The 17,841-nt window shown below is 38.0% G+C and overlaps 1 protein-coding gene across 2 annotated transcripts in view; it reads left to right on the forward strand.

The window, feature by feature from the left end:
- RNF130 (ring finger protein 130) overlaps positions 1-17,841 on the forward strand; it is a 47,937-nt gene that overhangs the window by 11,119 nt on the left and 18,977 nt on the right. For both annotated transcript variants that reach the window (XM_062002666.1, XM_010197890.2), the window contains 2 exons: positions 12,844-13,094; positions 16,135-16,206. In XM_062002666.1, the coding sequence (XP_061858650.1) occupies positions 12,844-13,094; positions 16,135-16,206 (323 nt within the window). The remainder of the gene's footprint in view (positions 1-12,843; positions 13,095-16,134; positions 16,207-17,841) is intronic.

The raw sequence follows: 17,841 nt of genomic DNA on the forward strand, positions 1-17,841 counted from the left end.
GTCAGAAAAAAAGACTGCCAGTAACAATAGAGCTCTGGCATTGTTTGCGCTGTTTTGTGTTACATTACATAATGAGTTTGATTTTAACTTTAAGGCCTTCTTTCTCATAATGCTGTTAGATTTGGCAGATGCTTCTGTGATGGTGTCTGTCTTTTATTACAATATTTTAGTTCGCTCAGTCAGCTCTACATACTAGTGTGTAGCCATCAAAACTGTATCCATAGGTCTGTTGGTTTTGGTAGGTTGAAATGATGTCTCAAGTTACAAAACTTGACCTGCTATGGGTAAATAGTGTGTCATAAACGAGCCAGGCAACTTGGATATGTGATATTTGGAAAAACACTAATACTGTCTTCAGCATGTTGACTTCCAAATATTTACTCTTTCTCACGACAAGCTTCAAAAAATATAATTACTGAAGATGATGCATATTTTATCTCTGAGTATGAGAGAGACTGGTTTTTAGCTACATGTACTCAGTCTTTAGTATACTCAAATCTCTGTCACTGATTTGGGCTGTAGACACTATCTCAAAATTAATATTAGACTTGAGTGTTTAAACTATGTGATAGACAGAAAGTAATTATCTAGAACTCAAGTACAGCCCTAGCACCACAGTGTAATGAAAAGGAATGTTGCTCCACATGTTTTGTTTTGATTGCATTATGATCATGTAAGGGGTCTCCTTAGCAATCTGCACTTCGTAGAGCTTCCTATAAATGACTTCCTGTCTGCTTGCTATAGGAACTTCCAGTGTATGGAACTGAGATATAGACTATTCTTTTGGTGTTAGCCTCAGCAAAGGGAAGCTTTGGAATCCAGCGTTCCCCTCAGTGAGAATTATTCCAAGTGAGATACAGGTTCATGAACTTATGTTTACCTCATAAGCCTGTGCAAACAAATGTGCTTAAAACAATCCTATACCAAGGTACTCTCTGGTCTTCCTTTTTTCCTCCTCTTCATATTACTACTTGTATGCTTGTTAAGCGTATGCATTTTTATGATTTTTAATTACATAGTCCAATGCGCTACATCTCTTGTCTTTAGTATTTTCCATCCTTAAAGGTAAGGAGGAGTTAATCCTGTGCTGATAATTTAGTTAAATGTGTTCAGTAGGGTTGATACAATGTGAAAATGAAGGTGAGCCAAGTTGTGGTATTCTTTATGTTGTTTAGTGATGTGCAGTATTCCTCTCTTCCTTTAAAAATGTATTCTTCACAAGACAACTTTGCAACTGTATTATGATGGCCAGATTCATGAGTCTTAAGTTTTCTTTCCATAGCCAGGTGAAAACAGACCTTATGTCATTTTAGATCACTGTAACCAAGCTTTAGGAATAGAGAGGAACGTGGCAACTGCTGACAGTGCACACTCTCTGAACTGCGCTTTCCTACCTTGGTATTTACAGGAATTCTGATCACCTGCTTATGCAATGCCTGAGATAAAAATAAGTAAAACATGTATGTTACCTACCTACAGAGAGGTGATTCCCTATGAAGAGTGTTCAGTAAGCAGATCTCACCTATGGAATTAATATTTTATCCGAGTTATTTAATACTTAAACACACATTTGAAAATAAATCTTTTCATACTCATCATATTATTTAGCAGAATATAAATTATTTCTAGTGGCTAGATAACAACTGCCACTGTTGAATCAGTCTATCACCAGCATGTCAAATTAATAGTTTCTATTGCTGATATAAAAATTTGCTTTTTCTTGTGTGATGGTCCACTAAGCTTCTGCCCCTTTAACTTCTAGTTTATTTTTAAAGTAGATCTTGATCTTAAGGAGCTGGTATATTTTTTTTTTTAAAAGAAGTTAACAGAACTATATATATATATATATATATATATATATATATACTAATTGCAATGTTATTTTCTTTTCTCTGTATACATCTTTGTATCTATTACTGTGTACACGTAAAATACATTTGTTTTACACCTTATAGATGTCCTCTATGAACCGAAGCAAAGGACGTCTTTCCCAGCATAGGCTATGTTAGACTATACTGTCACTGGCAGGAAGACAGTTTTATGAGTGGTTTTGCTTGCTGCTTCTGTTAAAGCAGAATAAATATTGTCTGATGTAAAAAAGATCCTATGTGGTAGAGAAAATATGTAGTAGCTGTCTCCTTTATAATAATTGTGGGAATAGGAAGGACATACAGCTAAAATAGCACTTGAATTCTTTTTTGTTTGTGTATGGTAGAGACAGTCCTGACAAAATAGTGAAGTTTGATCCTGAACTTCACTGTTAACATCTAGGCTTTTATCTAGATTTATAGAAAAGAAACCAAAGAAGCCTCTGAAGTTAAAATTTCATACTTGGATTTTATGGAACAATTATAAATGAAAAAGAGAAAAATATGAAAGGGAGTGTCAAAATGCAGTTGCTGGATTGTAATAACTAGTGTATATCAGCGCTAAAGAAATTTCTTGAAGTTTCCAAATGACTTCTAATATAATACCTTTTTCAGAGGATTCACCTCCCATAGAGAAATCTTTTAAAGTCTTTAGAACTAGCTGTAGTCATCTCATCAGGATCAGTCTTTATTGCACTGCTAGAGAAATGATACCAGAAGGTTATTTATGTGGATGATGATTTTCTCCTGCTGTAGTACTGTGGGAGAGCCGGTCAGTGATTGCTCCCAGACACCGTTTCCTTTCAAGGTGAGGATTTCTGTTGGCGATATATTTGCTTTAAAAGTACAGGAAGCAAGTTCTGCTCTTGCTTTGGACTGTGATAAAACTGCATGTATTTTATGTGGATTATTTTAGGTCACTGGGTCAGGGGCAGGAGGGACAGGAAGTAATTTGGAGTTGTTGCCATCTAATGGCTATTCCATGTTCTTGGCCTTATTCAGTAGGCAGAGTAGGCTGCAGAGATCCAGAGGTGGAAATACCACTCTCCTTTGTTATGGCACTCACTGAGTGCAGCACATCTCTTCCTCTGCTGCTTGCCTTTTTCTCACAAGTGTCTCTAGAACTGTAGGCTGAACTGATGTGTAAAACCTATGGAGATAGGTTGCAGATTATTTTTAACAAATGTGTGCTGACAAATATTTCAGTTCTATGCCAAACCCACTGCAAATTTTTTCCTGTATATTACTGAGATCTGCTTTTAGCCCACAGCTCAAAACTAATTTTATTCTGTATTCAAATATTGTTGTTACATTTTTTTATTATTAATTTACCCTGAAAAAATAGTGAACAGGTTGAGATGAGTCAATAGAGTTGAAGCTTTAAAAAAGGCAAGTCAATTAATAGTTTAACCATAGTTTACATATCTTTGATCATTTTGTATTGTTTATATTTGCTAATTGAAAATGTGGGGAACAAGTATTGACAGTATTATAGTTAATCTTATTTCCCCCCAAATTTCTTGGAGGGGTATCCATCAGGAAAATCTGTCACACAGTAGATGGAGATGTCTGACACTTAGACACACAGAGGAGTGTGTTTGAAGCACAGATTCTGCACCATAAGGAAGCAATTGTCTGTTCAAGACAAGCCAGGGAATCCCCTTTACAAAGCTAACATAGCCTCAATGTCTTGCAGAACTTCTTACCAGTGTTTCTGTGTGGTATATGCCTCATCCACAACTGAAATAATAGCAGTAAGGTTCACTTTTCCTTAGCCAGCTGAAAGGGTAATTAGTTCTGTGACTGTGAAAAGGCCCATGGGACTGTTAATGACTGTAAGTAATTACATTCTTTTTCTTATCCAAAGTCTGAGCTCCAGTAGCAAAGTAATTCCCAAAATCTCTGCATTTGGTGGAATCAAATTTATGTCATTAATCTATTAATGTGCTATTTAGGAAGCCCTAAAAATTTTTTGTAGTGTCCTTGGGTAAGACCGTCTTGCCATTTCTCTATTTTGCTTTGCTGAATTTTTTGGAGTGACTGTCCAAATTGATGGATCTGTATGCAGGTTGTCTGTAGATAGAAGAAAATACATGAGCATAACAGCTTACCTTAGAAATCCCTGGATATTTGAGCTCCAACTCCTATTAGTAGGAATACAAACTGTTGTCCAGAAATAGCAAAATGGAAGCTACTTGCTAGCAACTGATCACACTACAGAATGCAAGATTACAGAAACTTTTAGTTATCAAAATCCAAGTGTGTCTTAAATTGATGTATAGAACCATTTCATAGAATGGTAGGGTTGGAAGGAACCTCCAGAGATCTAGTCCAACCCCCCTGCAGAAGCAGGGTCACCTAGATGAGGTCACATAGGAACATGTCCAGGTGGGTCTTGAAGACCTCCGAGGAAGGAGACTCCACAACCCCTCTGGGCAGCCTGTGCCAGGGCTCCGTCACCTGAACAGTGAAATAGTTTTTTCTTATATTTAAGTGGAACTTTTTGTGTTCCAGCTTGGACCAGTAAGGTCTACATTATGTTAATATTATTGATTAATCAAGAATATGACACTGTTATCAGTGATTGGATGTTAAATACATATCTAAGGTAACAGATTTCAAACATTATTCAGAAGTGTATGTGAAGAAAGGTTGTTTTCAAATAAGCAGAAATATCTTTTGAATAATAGAACGACTTAAGTGTTGAGAAATACGTGAAACTGTGACATGAGGAACCTTTGCTTCAATATGTCGTGTGTTAGGATTACACCATTTCTCTAGTCAAAACTTTATGTAGCCCTTCTGCTTTTTATTAATTTCCATTTATTCAAGGTTGGAATGTAAGACTTGGTCTACTTTGTTAACATCCTAATACCTTAAACAGTAGAAGTATTTATTAAATGAGACTGAAAATACAGTTTACTCAGTGTAGTACACAGTTAAATGCTTTGTGAAACTGTGGGAATGAATGAAAAAAATCTGCACAGATTTTGGGAAGGGGATGCTAAAATGATAAATTCCTTTGTTCCGAGATTTTTTGTGGGTTTTTTTTTTTCTTCTGGCAATAATTAAGTGCAAAGTCTGTTTCCTTTTCAGACAAAATGTAGTGCAAGTAGATGGAAAGAAGCATTGCTAAAAGAGAAAGAAGTTGTGTGAAATGTCTGCAAAACATTACGACATCTGTCTGCTTTTCCCATATCTAGGGTTGTTTTTCCCTAGCGTAAAGAACCCAAAAGGTCACATGCATTAAAAAAATACATAATTTCCAGAACATAAAAATCCTACAGAAAGGGAATATGTGATAAAGTAGAATGATTGAGGCACTCAATAGTGAGGAGAAAATATCTCAAATAAATGCAAACCGAGTGTCCTTACCATTTTAAGTGAACTCTGCTGCCATTCTGATTTCAGAGACTTAAAAATTCTCACTTTGGATGCTCCCCTCTTCTCATCCGAGCATCAATCTCTCCTGCTAGTGCTCATCAGAAGCATTGAAATGACATTTTTGTTTTCAATAATCAAGATGAGGCCAAGATTCAGGAACTTGTGGGAGGCTTAGAAAATAAGTGGGTGCATCTTGTAGCTGAATAGAAGAATCTTAATTCTTCTAACAGTGCTTAGTGCCATATGACTTACGATAGACGATAAAAAGTAACTCTCTGGGTGAGGAGGTCGGAGAGGAAATGATCTGCAGTGAAACTGAACTCTAACGTATTTCTTGTATATATTAATACTGCATTATGTCTTTGAGACACCGTAGGTGTTGGTTTTCTTGTGTAGGATACACTGAGTGTAGCAGTGGGACAGATCGGCCTTGTCAAGCTTGAGGAAATGCAGGGCGTGATTTGGACGTGTGAATGAAGCAAGAGGATTTTGCTGTAACTATGTATTTTGATGTTAACTCAGATTTCTCCTTCGGAAACATGTCCTTGAATGCCAGAATAGAGCAGTTGGGTTATGAAATAATGTGTCAGCAGTTGACGTCTTAAGTACAGCCCAACAGTTTCCTCAACTGATTTTGCTGTTTAGCTCTCCTTTTAGAAACTCTTGGTCCGAGAAGCTTATAAAGCTTATAAAAAATATAGCACGAACACTACACTGAGCCATATTTTCTTGTTTAATGAAGGAGGACAAGCATTGGAAAGATCATTTCTGCGTGTAAGATTAGTATTTATTGCCTGTGGACTTAATGTGCTACAAGCTGGCACAACAAGAATCTCATTAGACTATAATGTTTGTTCTGAAGTTAATTGTGTCACACCCATATTTGTAAAGCTACTCTTGCTGTTTCTGGTTTTCTAATCATATGCCTGTTTCTCCTTAAGGATCGGAAGTTTGTGAGCGTCCATCACATGTCTATTAGCAGTACAGCAATGTGTACTACATTGCAAAATACTACAGTGTCTGTAGCCATGTTTAGAAGGCATAGTCAGTGTTCTGGCAGAGTAAAATCTGTTAAGCTCTTTTTGATGCGATGGGAGAAGTGTTTTGAATGTTCTTCAGACATAAATTGACTGTATTCCACTTGCAATTCATAGAAGCCTTTTCCTTACTGAACTTGAGTATCAGCTTCTTTGTCCTCCTAAGCCAGAATTCAAGCTTTAACCTCAGAAGATCTTTTTTAATTCAGGTTGTTTTGCATAGATTTGTGTAGCAAAGACTTAGTGATTTCTGCAAATACTTGCCCAATATTTTGAGATGGCTTATTGTTCCACTGGTTGTATTTAACTGATGCATCCTGTGAAAGCCTGACTTCTAGGTAAATTTTATATACTACCGTCCTTTATGATTTTCTCGTGTTGCAGTGTTGCAACATCTGTTCTCATGTCTGACACTACATAAAATAGTCATCCTAAGTACACGTTTACATATAGACAAGAGCTCAACATTTTCAATATTACAATGGGAAGAGGAAGATAAACATTTTTTAAATACTATCCAGTTTCATTTTTAAATCAATGTATGTTCTTGACATGAAATTCTTGTCTTGCTTAAAACTAAACTGGCAAATCTCACATTTTTTTCTGCTTTCAGAAGGATTTGGTTTGCGACATCTCAAACAACATATTTTACTCTTGAGATTGCACTCATGTTTTGACAGCTTGGATGTGTTCTTGTTTATTTTCTGATTAGATCAAAATAAAAATGCGTACAGCTAGACCTGTTTTGATCACTCTGGAGATATGTCAAGTCTCTTCCTCTTGGTGTCTGCTTTTCCAAAAGCCTGTAAGACTTGCTCTTCATGACAAATTTCTGGTTTGTATCAGACTAAAATTTGAAAGTATCTCAATTTATGTATTTTCCCCAATATTGTTATTTGGAATTTATATTTAAAAGCTGTACTCCTAAGCCCACGTTTTTTAGCAGTACGACTTTGCATCCAGCTCAATATGCCTTTACTTTTCACTTTATGTGAATTTTTACTTTACTCACCTTGTGGATTATATCCCTGTGTCTGTGACTAAAAACCTTACTTTGGAGGGAGAATTCTTACTTCTACCTCTGCTCCTTTGCAGCTCAGATGTCTTCTGGTATTTTCACAGAATTCCCAACTGATCTCTCAATGTCATATATAACCATAACGCTTCATTTGTGCTTTCCTGTTTTCTTTGTTGGCATTTTGTGGGGTCCCAAATTCTGTTGGAGTGGTTTCACTATTAGTTAACTTTGTTATAAGAAATCTGTCACTCACAGTAACAGGATTGCCCCCATTCTGGGGTACTACATAGTGTGTGTTGCAGTGTGTTTTTATTTCTGATACAACATATTGAGAAATGCTAGTTACAGGATTTCAACAGAAAAATAGGGAAGTCTGGTTTGTAAAGATGGGCAGTTTTATTTCAAATTACATTATCATTATGATGTTCCCATTGCTACAGTTGAATAGGCAGTGGCATTTCAGTGTCTGAATCATGCCCTGAATCCAGCCTACAAGTGACTGTCTGCACCATTCTTTATTAGAAAGGTGGGGATTTTGCTTGCCGCCTTTAAGGAAGTACTCAGAAACTTCCACCAGCAGAATTATTGAGAGAAATGTTTAAGTTTCTCAGAATGAAGTCATGAAATAATTCAGTTACAATTAAATATTGTCTCCTATTTAAAGAGAGAATAATATTCCTTCCTGAGCATGAGATGAGTGCAGTCCATCTGCTTCGTGCTGTGTCTGCAGCATGAGCAGGCACTATCAAAGAGATAGGAAATTACAAGGACTGTAGCTGAAAATATCAGCCATTAGAAAAGTGATAACCTTCGTCATGAGTATCTGACTTAGTTCTCTGCAAACCTCGTTACATCAAATCAGAATAGCTCAATGCCTCATGCAGATCATTCAACTTTTTGCAGAGTTTGAAATGGGATCTCAGGTTTTGCCCTCACTATCTGCAAGAAGGTGGTTGATGCATTGCAGCAGTAGGAGCAGTTTGGTGCCAGGTTGCTCAGATGCCCAGAAGGAATTGTCTCACCTATCCTTCATAGAATCGCAGAATGGTAGGGATTGGAAGGGACCTTTAGAGATCATCTAGTCCAACTCACTGCCAAAGCAGGTCCACCTAGATCAGGTCACACAGGAACGCATCCAGGTGGTTTTTGAAAACCTCCAGAGAGACTCCACACCCTCCCTGGGCAGCCTGTGCCAGGGCTCCCTCACCTGACAGTGAAATAGTTTTTTCTTATGTTTAAATGTAAATTTTTGTGTTCCAGCTTCATCCCGTTACTCCTTGTCCTGTCACTAGATACAATAGAAAAAAGTGATGTCCCAACCTCCTGACACCCACCATTTAGATATTTGTAAATTTTAATGAGCTGCCCCCACAGTCTTCTCTTATCCAGACTAAACAGCCCCAGTTCCTGCAGCCTTTCCTCATAAGGAAGATGCTCCAGTCCCCTGATCATCTTGGTGGCCCTGCACTGAACCCTTTCCAGAAATTCTCTGCCCTCCCTCTTAAGCTGGGGAGCCCAGAACTGGATGCAAGTCTTCAGATGAGGCCTCACCAGGGTAGAGTAGAGGGGGAGAAGAACCTCCTTTGACCTGCTGGCCACACTCTTCTTGATGCATCCCAGGATGCCACTGGCCTTCTTGGCCGTGAGGGCGCATTGCTGGCTCATGGTTAGTTCATTATCAACCAGGACTCCCAGGTCTCTCTCTGCAGAGCTGCTCTCCAGCAGGTCAATCCCCAGCCTGTACCTGGTGCATGGGGTTGTTCCTTCCGAGATTTAGGACTCTGCACTTGTCCATGTTGAACCTCATGAGGTTTCTCTCTGCCCAGCTCTCAAGCCGGTCAAGATCTTGCTGAATGGCATCACAACCTTCTGGTGAATAAGCCAATCCTCCCTTCTTCCCAGATATTGCCCAGACATCTGCTTAGACTGTTCACAAGCCCAGGAAAAGAAAAATTGGCTCTTTAACAGTCACATTTTGCCAGACTACCATGCCCTACATCCTCCATGGGTCGACAATGGAAGGTGTCTGAAGTCTGCCTGTAGTTTGCTTGATATTCTGGCTGTAGTCATCCATATTTTGAGCTTCAGGCAACCTTTTGGTAATCAAGAATGAACAAAACAAACACAAAGGGAAACAATTACTTGCTTGTGATTACACTAGTAGTTTTTCTTTGAGACAACTTTCTATTGACTTTCTAAATGTGTTCTTTCAGAATTGCTTGGAGATATGAATAGATAAGTGAGAGAGCAAAGCAGTTTCCTTAGGAGCTCTACAGGAAATTTCTTTTTTCCCATTATCTTGTTTTTATTGTCTTCTCAGCTTTGCAGCTTCTCTCTTCTCCCAATTGAGTATTACACAGATTTAATGATTAATTGCAGCTTCTTCCTGTTTCATACACAGAGTTGTATAACTATGCTAATTAAACATGCACGTGGTAAAATTGCAAGCTAGGAAGAGCTGTCTGGGCTTGGATGATAGCAATTAAATGATTTATATTTACAGGAATCAATATTTATCTTATGCCTACTGTCTGTTCCAGCTTGTCATCTATGGTTAAATATGTAGTTCATTGGCTTCAGTTATCATTCCAGCTTCTTTTCTCTGGACACTGTTCTTGGCTGAGGACTGTAGTCCTTTTCAAAAGACTACATAGTAAGTCCCATTTTTACAAACCCTGTTAGTCTTTCTGTGTTCACCTGAAGATTTTTGTTCTGCTTAAGTTTCAGAAATGCAAGATTTCAAGGTGCTTAAAATAAATGAATGTCTCCTCCTGCCCCCAATTGTTCTCAAGCAGGCAGCTCTTGCTAAAATTATTTAGGGTGATGCCCCTGACAAATATATGGATGAACCAAGTCCCAGTTTCCACTGAGCCTCAGTATGTTAAACAGGAACAATTTATTTTTCTTTTCTGCAGTTCTCCTTGGCTCTTGCAGGGTCAGAAGCAGCAGTAGCACTTTGGCTGTTCCCAGTTGAGTCATTTGGAATGCAAATCACTTTGCAGTGATGCCAGAGGTTCCCTTTGTGCTGGGCTTTATATAAAGGCATGACAGATTGTTAGCTTTGCCACATTGCCTGGGCAGCAGGGAATAGGTAGAGGTTTCAGCTTTTAATTTGGGCAGAACTGGACTAGTATTGGAAGGTTTTTCTCAGCTTTGTTTTGCAGATAACTGTAAATCATGTCAGAATGCTACATTGAGTGCTTCTGGCTGATATTTTGATACTAACATAAGTCCTCCCTGCAAATAAATAGCTAGTGGGGAAGCTTAGCAGAACATGTCCTCTGGGGAATACAGCCTCCCCACACCCTTCCCAGCCTTTCTTCATTGTCCAAACTAGATATGAAGAACAGAAGTGAAGTCTAGGGAAAATATCAAGCAGTATAAATTGTCTGCTCCCAATTATCTTGCACTATTTGAGCTGCAGGGTTTTGTGGTTGCAGGAACATGTGCTGCATCTACATACAAAATGTTGCAGGAAATGTGGCTCTTGTACTGTAATTAAGTGATGCAAGTCTGGGCAAGGACTCTCTTCCCAACTGGACAAATAGGAATCTGAGTAGATCTTCCTTGCAAATAAAGCAAGTGGTGGATTTTTACTCTGAGCTTTGCAGCCTACTAAGTATCTGGGTTTGTTGCATGAACCAGAACTCAGTACGTCTCACTAGAGAGCTGGACTGAAGTTGATGTTGTGTGAATCTGTGGTATACTAGTGATTTAAATACGTGGTATCCATAAATTCTGATGGATTTGGTTGCTATTCAGTGTTTTTTAGTTACTGTGACACTTGCTTCAAAAATACTCATTCAAAACACTGAATGTTTTTTTTCCTGCTTAAACCCATGTTACTAGGACAAGGTCTGAGTGTCTTTACTCTTTCAATTTTAAGTAAGGAAATGTTGACAGTTCTTGGGGGACAACAAATTTGAGGCTGTGGAATATATTTAAATTGTTGTGCAAATCTTAATTTCTGAGATGATCAGCTTTGAATCTTCTGAATAGTTCTGTTGGCACAGTCCACACCACCAGTGTTAGGGAACTTCCTTCGAAAACTGAGGGTAGTGTCTGTAAAAGTGTTTTGGCATGGTGAGTGGAAAGAGTAATGAGAACATTTAAGACTGTTACACAACTCTAATGTCTACATCTTGGAAAATTATGTAGTTGTCTGGGTCTGTCACCCTGACTTATTGTGCCCTGGATTTCAAAGATGCTTCTCTTTTGGGTCTTCCACATAATTTTGTGGATTAACTTCTTAAATATCAGATTTTGATTAAACACTTAAAAAATCCTTGTGTCAAAATAGGACCTCATGCTTACTCTTCAGTATCACACTGGGTTTTCTGTAACTTAAATCCAGTCTAAATCCAGAATCTTCATGCTGAAGTCGTTTGCATTATACTGTTCCTCTCTGAGGGATCGTGAATTGGAGCAAGCAGATGGAGCACATAGATGAGCAGACTTTGCAGGCATTTTGAAAATAAGTCTTGAAAGGGTTGCAGTATAGGAAGCAAATCTGTTTGGATGACTAAGAATGGCATGTATAAGACTTTTTTTCTTTCTGGAATTCATTTTCCTATAAACTTTCTTTGAATTTAGATCAAAATTGCTCAGAGTTGAAGATCCCCCCCCCCCCTATTTTTTTTTAAAGGGGTCTATGCTTGTAAAACATAGGTGCTCTCTCTGCTCTGCAGGTGACTTTATTCTTATTCAACAAATCTAGCCATTTCCTCTTTGGGACATGAGTAGTCTATATGCGAGACACTTCAGAAACCAGGTGGGCTGCACATTCAAAATGGAGCTGATAAAGCCAATAGCTTTGTAATCTTACCAAGCATGTCTTTGTATGAGTGCGAAAATCAGCACTCAAACTTTTGTCCACTTTTTTAATTTCTCTTCTACTTTGCTGCCAGAATTACTTGCTTTACTTTCATTTCTGTCTGAAGTGATGTAGGTTGTAGCCTGGCTTTGCTTCTGTGCTGGCATTGTGATTTACAGGTCCTTGACAACTTTGGTGGCACATGAAAGCCACATAACCACACGGGAACTTTTTTTTTTCTTTTGGAATGGTAGGGGTTGGAAGGGACCTTTAGAGATCATCTAGTCCAACCCCCCTTGCACATCTCTCCAGAGCAACTTGTATACAACACTGTATATACTAAGACCACTCTAACAAAATCCTTGAACTCGTTTTCTATGTGTTTTTCTGTGAGTCGCCTATTTAGATGTTCACAGGTTCAAATATAGAATAAAGGTGCTTTTTAAAGCTAGTTCAGACTGCAGACGTAATTATAACGTGGGAAGTACTGTGTAACCACTGATAGAGATCTGTTACTATGTGTGGAGCTGCAGACAGTTTGCATATTAATGCACTAATTTGAAAATGTGAAGGGCAGGCCATGAGTTGAGTAGCATGCTCCATGTGCCATAGATGGCTTAGATTAAAGTCTCCAAGCTATTAAATGGCTTTGCATTTAGAAAAATCTTGACTGGCGTGTCAAGTTAATTTTAAACATAAATGACATATTTTCTCTTTTTATAGGAACTGGAGATATTGTTGCTGTCATGATTACAGAATCAAAGGTTAAGGAGATCCTGAATTACTTGGAAAAGAATATCTCTGTGCTGATGGCAATAGCAGTGGGGTCCCGTGTTCCTCCGAAAAACTTCAGTCGGGGCTCTCTAGTATTTGTGTCAATATCATTCATCGTTTTGATGATAATTTCTTCAGCATGGTTAATATTTTACTTCATCCAGAAGATCAGGTACACAAGTGCACGTGACAGGAATCAGGTAAGGGGCCTCATTTTTTTTGTTCTTCTAAGCTCTGGCAGTGGTATTTCTGTATACAGAGTCGGTAGAGAACAAATGATTTCTAAGGAATGTCCATCAAACTGGTGTCCAGAACCTTTCTGTTCTGAGGCAGAGCATGTTGCCAGAGAAGGATTTTTATATAGCAAAGTGATTTTAATCCTGAGTGGCACCAGTACAGTGGTTTTGTAAGTAAAATTTGGTCTATTGTGCCTTTCTTACCTTCTTTTTCAAGTCTTAATTTGTTTAAGAACTGAATTAAGTTCTTAAACTCCATACTTGGAGGTCCTAACTAAATCAAGTCATCAAATGGATTAAACTTTAGGAGTAAATGTTTTACTACTGTGGACTTAACGACTCATTGCCTCTATAGTGTGCCTTGGCTTTTATTGAGAAGGGTCAGTCAACCTCGGGAAATCTGCTGTGCTCTCTTTTCTTTTGTCCAGGCTGCTACAAAGCTGCTGACTGCTACTCGCTGTTCCCGATTTACCCCTGAACTACTGCTAATACACAGGAACTTACTCTGAGGCAGTACTTTGTTTTGTCAAACCTAAAACAAATGCAAATTTACAAAGCCTCAGTTGTGACAAAGGATTTCCCTTTTAGTTCCTATAAATAGTGTCTGATGCTGCAGGCATCCTGTAGATTTTCCTAAGGATGTCATTCTTAAATGACCACACTGAAACGGGTGCTTAGCGTGGTCCCTTGGGATGGTGAAAGTTTAAATATAACTGTTACTCAATGAATGTCTCTGGAATACTAAATTGTGCCTCTGCATCCCCTACATGGTTCTAGGCTGCTTCCAAATGTCTGTGTTTCAAAACAGTTGCTCCATGGGGAAAGGACTGTTATGACCTTTTTTCTTTCTTTAGATTTTCACAAAGGTCAGGAGAAACTTGATGAAAATTTTATGCGATTTAAAAAGCTGAGCTTATTAAACTTTAATAGGAAGGTGGCAACAGCTACAGCTTATTTTTTTAAGATCTTTGAGAGCTTTCACAGAGAGAAATCTGTGCTGTTAGTGATGAAATAACTTTTGGTTTAGGCTATAATCTTGTTTTTAAGTTATGTTGAGGCACACTTTAAAAAAAAAAAAAAACACATCAAAGACATGCTGTGTTTTGTAGATAGTGCAAGTAGATACTGGCATTTCATATAGTTATTCTTGTGCACTTCCTCCAGAGGTATGAAACTCTTCTGCATATGATGGTGGCCTTTTCAGTCATGACAGTTCTGGGTATTAAAAGCAAGCACATGCTGTATGCCTATGCTCTAGCTTATCAAAATAGTAAATGCTGAGTATTTCCAAGGGTAGCATAAAAAAGTATTTGTTAAAATTAGAAAACAGAAGACAGATCTCTTAAATGGAAGAAATGAAACTTAGTGTTTAGCACATTTATTTACATACAGAAACACTTTGCTGAAATATTTTCCTATTGGAAGCATAATCTGTCTTTAACTTTCTTTATAGTGCATATACAATCATATGCAGTACAACTAAGTATAAATACTGCACAGTCACTTAGTTGGTAGTGTCTGAACATTTAATTTAAATGCCATTTCAGCCTTGCTCCTCTCTCTTAGCAATCATAACCAAAAGCATGCAATGATTATCTACTCCAGCAGTGTGTCATTAAATGCTCAGGACAATATGCTTGTTCCAAGACAAGTAATTTAGATTTGCGTAGATTAACCAATTTCTCACATGTTGAAGTTAGGATGAGATTACCGACTTCAGGAAGTATATAATTTCATATTTGAGTTGTTTCTGGTGCTTCATTTCCTACATGTGTATATGTCAGTAATTGGGACTAAGTATCTGATTTCTTTTCAAATCCAAAAATATAAAATAAGAGCTGTTCTTCTGTGGAAACCACCAAAAAAAAGTGCTTACGTAATTCTGGCATGACAGTGGTACAGTAGGTTGTGGTGAACTTCTCAAAAGTAGCCTGCTTACTTTCAGTTTGTTTGCAGAGAAAGTGTATGATATAGGGGGTACACCTCATGACAGATTTGATTTTCAACTGTAGAGAAGGGAGGCCTAAAACCCACATATGTATTTCAAGCTATATGGCAGGTTTTGATGGGTGCAGTTTACATTCTCAGAAACAACACAACTCTGTCAAAGGCAGAGTACTTTGAAAAAGATGAAGGTGAAGAATTAAATACATAAACTTCCCTTTTCCACCCAGTGTAAACCAAATCTGTCTTGGGTTCCTGAAACAAGACACGAGCTTTGTTCCACTTGATATACTGTCTCTGGGATCCCATGGACCAGCTGGCAAAGAGCCATTCTTCATGGGCTGGGAATTGGGTATTACAGTAGGAATTAGCACTTAAACTGCAAAAATGGCTCCTTCTGTCCAACAGTGGTAACAGCACAATCAAAAACAAAAAATAACTTGGCCTCTGCATTCAGATTGAGGTTCATCTTCAAACCATCATTCATTTCAGCTTTATTTAAGTCTATTGGCTTATTTAGATTTTGTAACCCATAACTTTTCTCTGAGATCCTAGTTATTTCAGGTAACAGCAGGAGAGAAACTAGGTTACACTCACTGAGAGGTTCCCTTGCATCTCAATAAGATCAGCTTGCTCAGGGCTGGGGGGGCAATTTAAGCTTTAAAAAGAGAACAAGAGATATATTACAGTACACTGAATAAAAAGCACTTATGAACAGAACGTGACAGGAATCATGGGGAAGGTGTGTTGTTTCACTTTCATCCTACGGACTTGGATTGATTAGTTTTGTCATGCAAATGTTATATCACTTATGTGGACCTTTGTATGATCCATGAGATTTTGCCCATGCTTACCCACTGCATTTGTGGGCTCAACTGTTGGGGCTCTTTTTCCTCCTCACAAATCAGTCTGTTTGCTGTGCATGCTTTTTGTTTTACGTTGGCCTACTGCCATACCGTGTATCACAATGTTAGTATTGAGCCCAAATAAGTCATTATGAAAGGATAGTAATGAAGCTTAATTATCAGGTTTAATTTGTGTTCTTTTATCACTTTATTAGCGTCGTCTTGGAGATGCTGCCAAGAAAGCCATTGGTAAACTGACAACCAGGACAGTAAAGAAGGGTGATAAGGTATAGTAACACTGCTTCAACATAATAAACTTGAGTATCATGTTTAATTTTTGCCAGGGAAACAATCTCAATTTTTCCTTTCTGCTTCTGCTTTCTAACCTTGCTTTCCTTGCTGGAGGTGTCATCTTGCTTACCTTGTCCTGTGGCACAATATTTTGTGTAACTTCTGGTATCCATGTATGCTGGAAGTCTGTACATTTCAGATAAGTTTTCCTTGCTCAAATACTACTTGCACTCCATCTGGCAACTATGACTGAGAGTGGGTTTGTGTGTTAGCTGACTGGGGGCTTTTGCTTGTAGGAGTACATCCAGCTAGCATTGTTTATGTGGAATTCTATAAACCTAGAATCATTCCATATGTAAGATGTGTAAAGTAAAAAACAAAAGATGGGTAATATAGGAGAATCTCTTATGTAAAATAGAAATATCCAGTAATCAGGAGGGTAATAGAAACAAGTACTTCATTAAAGATAGTAAATGTTACTCCAAGACTATTTCTTGCCAATATACAAACTAAAATATAGGGTGCTTAAAGTCCTAAACTTGGTCCACTTCTATAAGCACTGCTGCTCTGTCTTTAATTCCAAAAGGAAAAAATAATCACTTTATCCTGCTTAATTTTTGCCCTTTACTTTGCAAAAGGCAAGGGAATTCTGGCTATGATTTGATTTTTTTAAAGAGAAGATTGTTTCCTTGGGCTTTTTAATGTGATTCCTTTTTATCTTTCTTATCCACACTATCAGCAATGGAAGATTAGGAAGGGATGGAAAAATTTGCCTCCAGAGAGAAGGCAAAAAATATATCTTTCAGCTCTTTCTCCTTCCTTATTTAGTTCTATTTCAAGACAGCTCACAGCACTAAATCTTTTCTGTGGGAATACAGATAGATAATGGGAACTTTTTTCCTATTGAAAGAAAACATGGTGTCGCCTTGACAGCATAAATTCAAAACTGGCAAGTGACGTGTAGGTTGTGATACATGCAGCATGAGATGCACACGCACATGACCAGAGTAGGAGAAAACCTGTCTTTGATCAGAGCAGCCCACGGGAATCTCTTCCCGCAGTCCTGACTGGTGCTGATCAGGGAGTGGCTATTGCCTTGTTGTGGTTCCTGTCACAGTGTCTTGTTAGTAGCTTGCTAACCTCGGAAACAAAAATTAACTAAGAGAAGGCACAGTCTGTTTTGTGCCACAGGCCCAAACTTTTTAAATAATATTGCTGATGCTGTATATACACTGACAGGCAATCAGCCCTTTTGCATTAGAAATGTTTAATTTTCATGTTAAAAAAAAAAAATTAACCCCCCTGTCTTCTGCAAAACAGAGAAAAGACAGGAGCCAGTGATTTGATCTTCGTATATGGATAAGAATGATGATAATTCTGCAAGTAAGCAGCAGAGAAAAATGTGAGACTACTCTGAAATAAGTAAAATCCACTAGTTGTGGCTGTAAAAGGGAATCTAGGATTCTTATCCTGCCAAAAAAAACCATAAATCCCTGAATAAAATAGAAGTTTTAGCTCCAAACAGAAGTAAAGCCTCTAGGAAAATCACCACTATGTTTTATAGTGCTTCAGCTGAAAATTAAACTTACACCTTAGTTCATGTTTCAAGTGATTATTTACCAGCTCCAAGT

The sequence above is a fragment of the Colius striatus genome, chromosome 9, assembly GCF_028858725.1.
Source record: "Colius striatus isolate bColStr4 chromosome 9, bColStr4.1.hap1, whole genome shotgun sequence".
NCBI classification, from domain to species: Eukaryota; Metazoa; Chordata; class Aves; order Coliiformes; family Coliidae; genus Colius; species Colius striatus.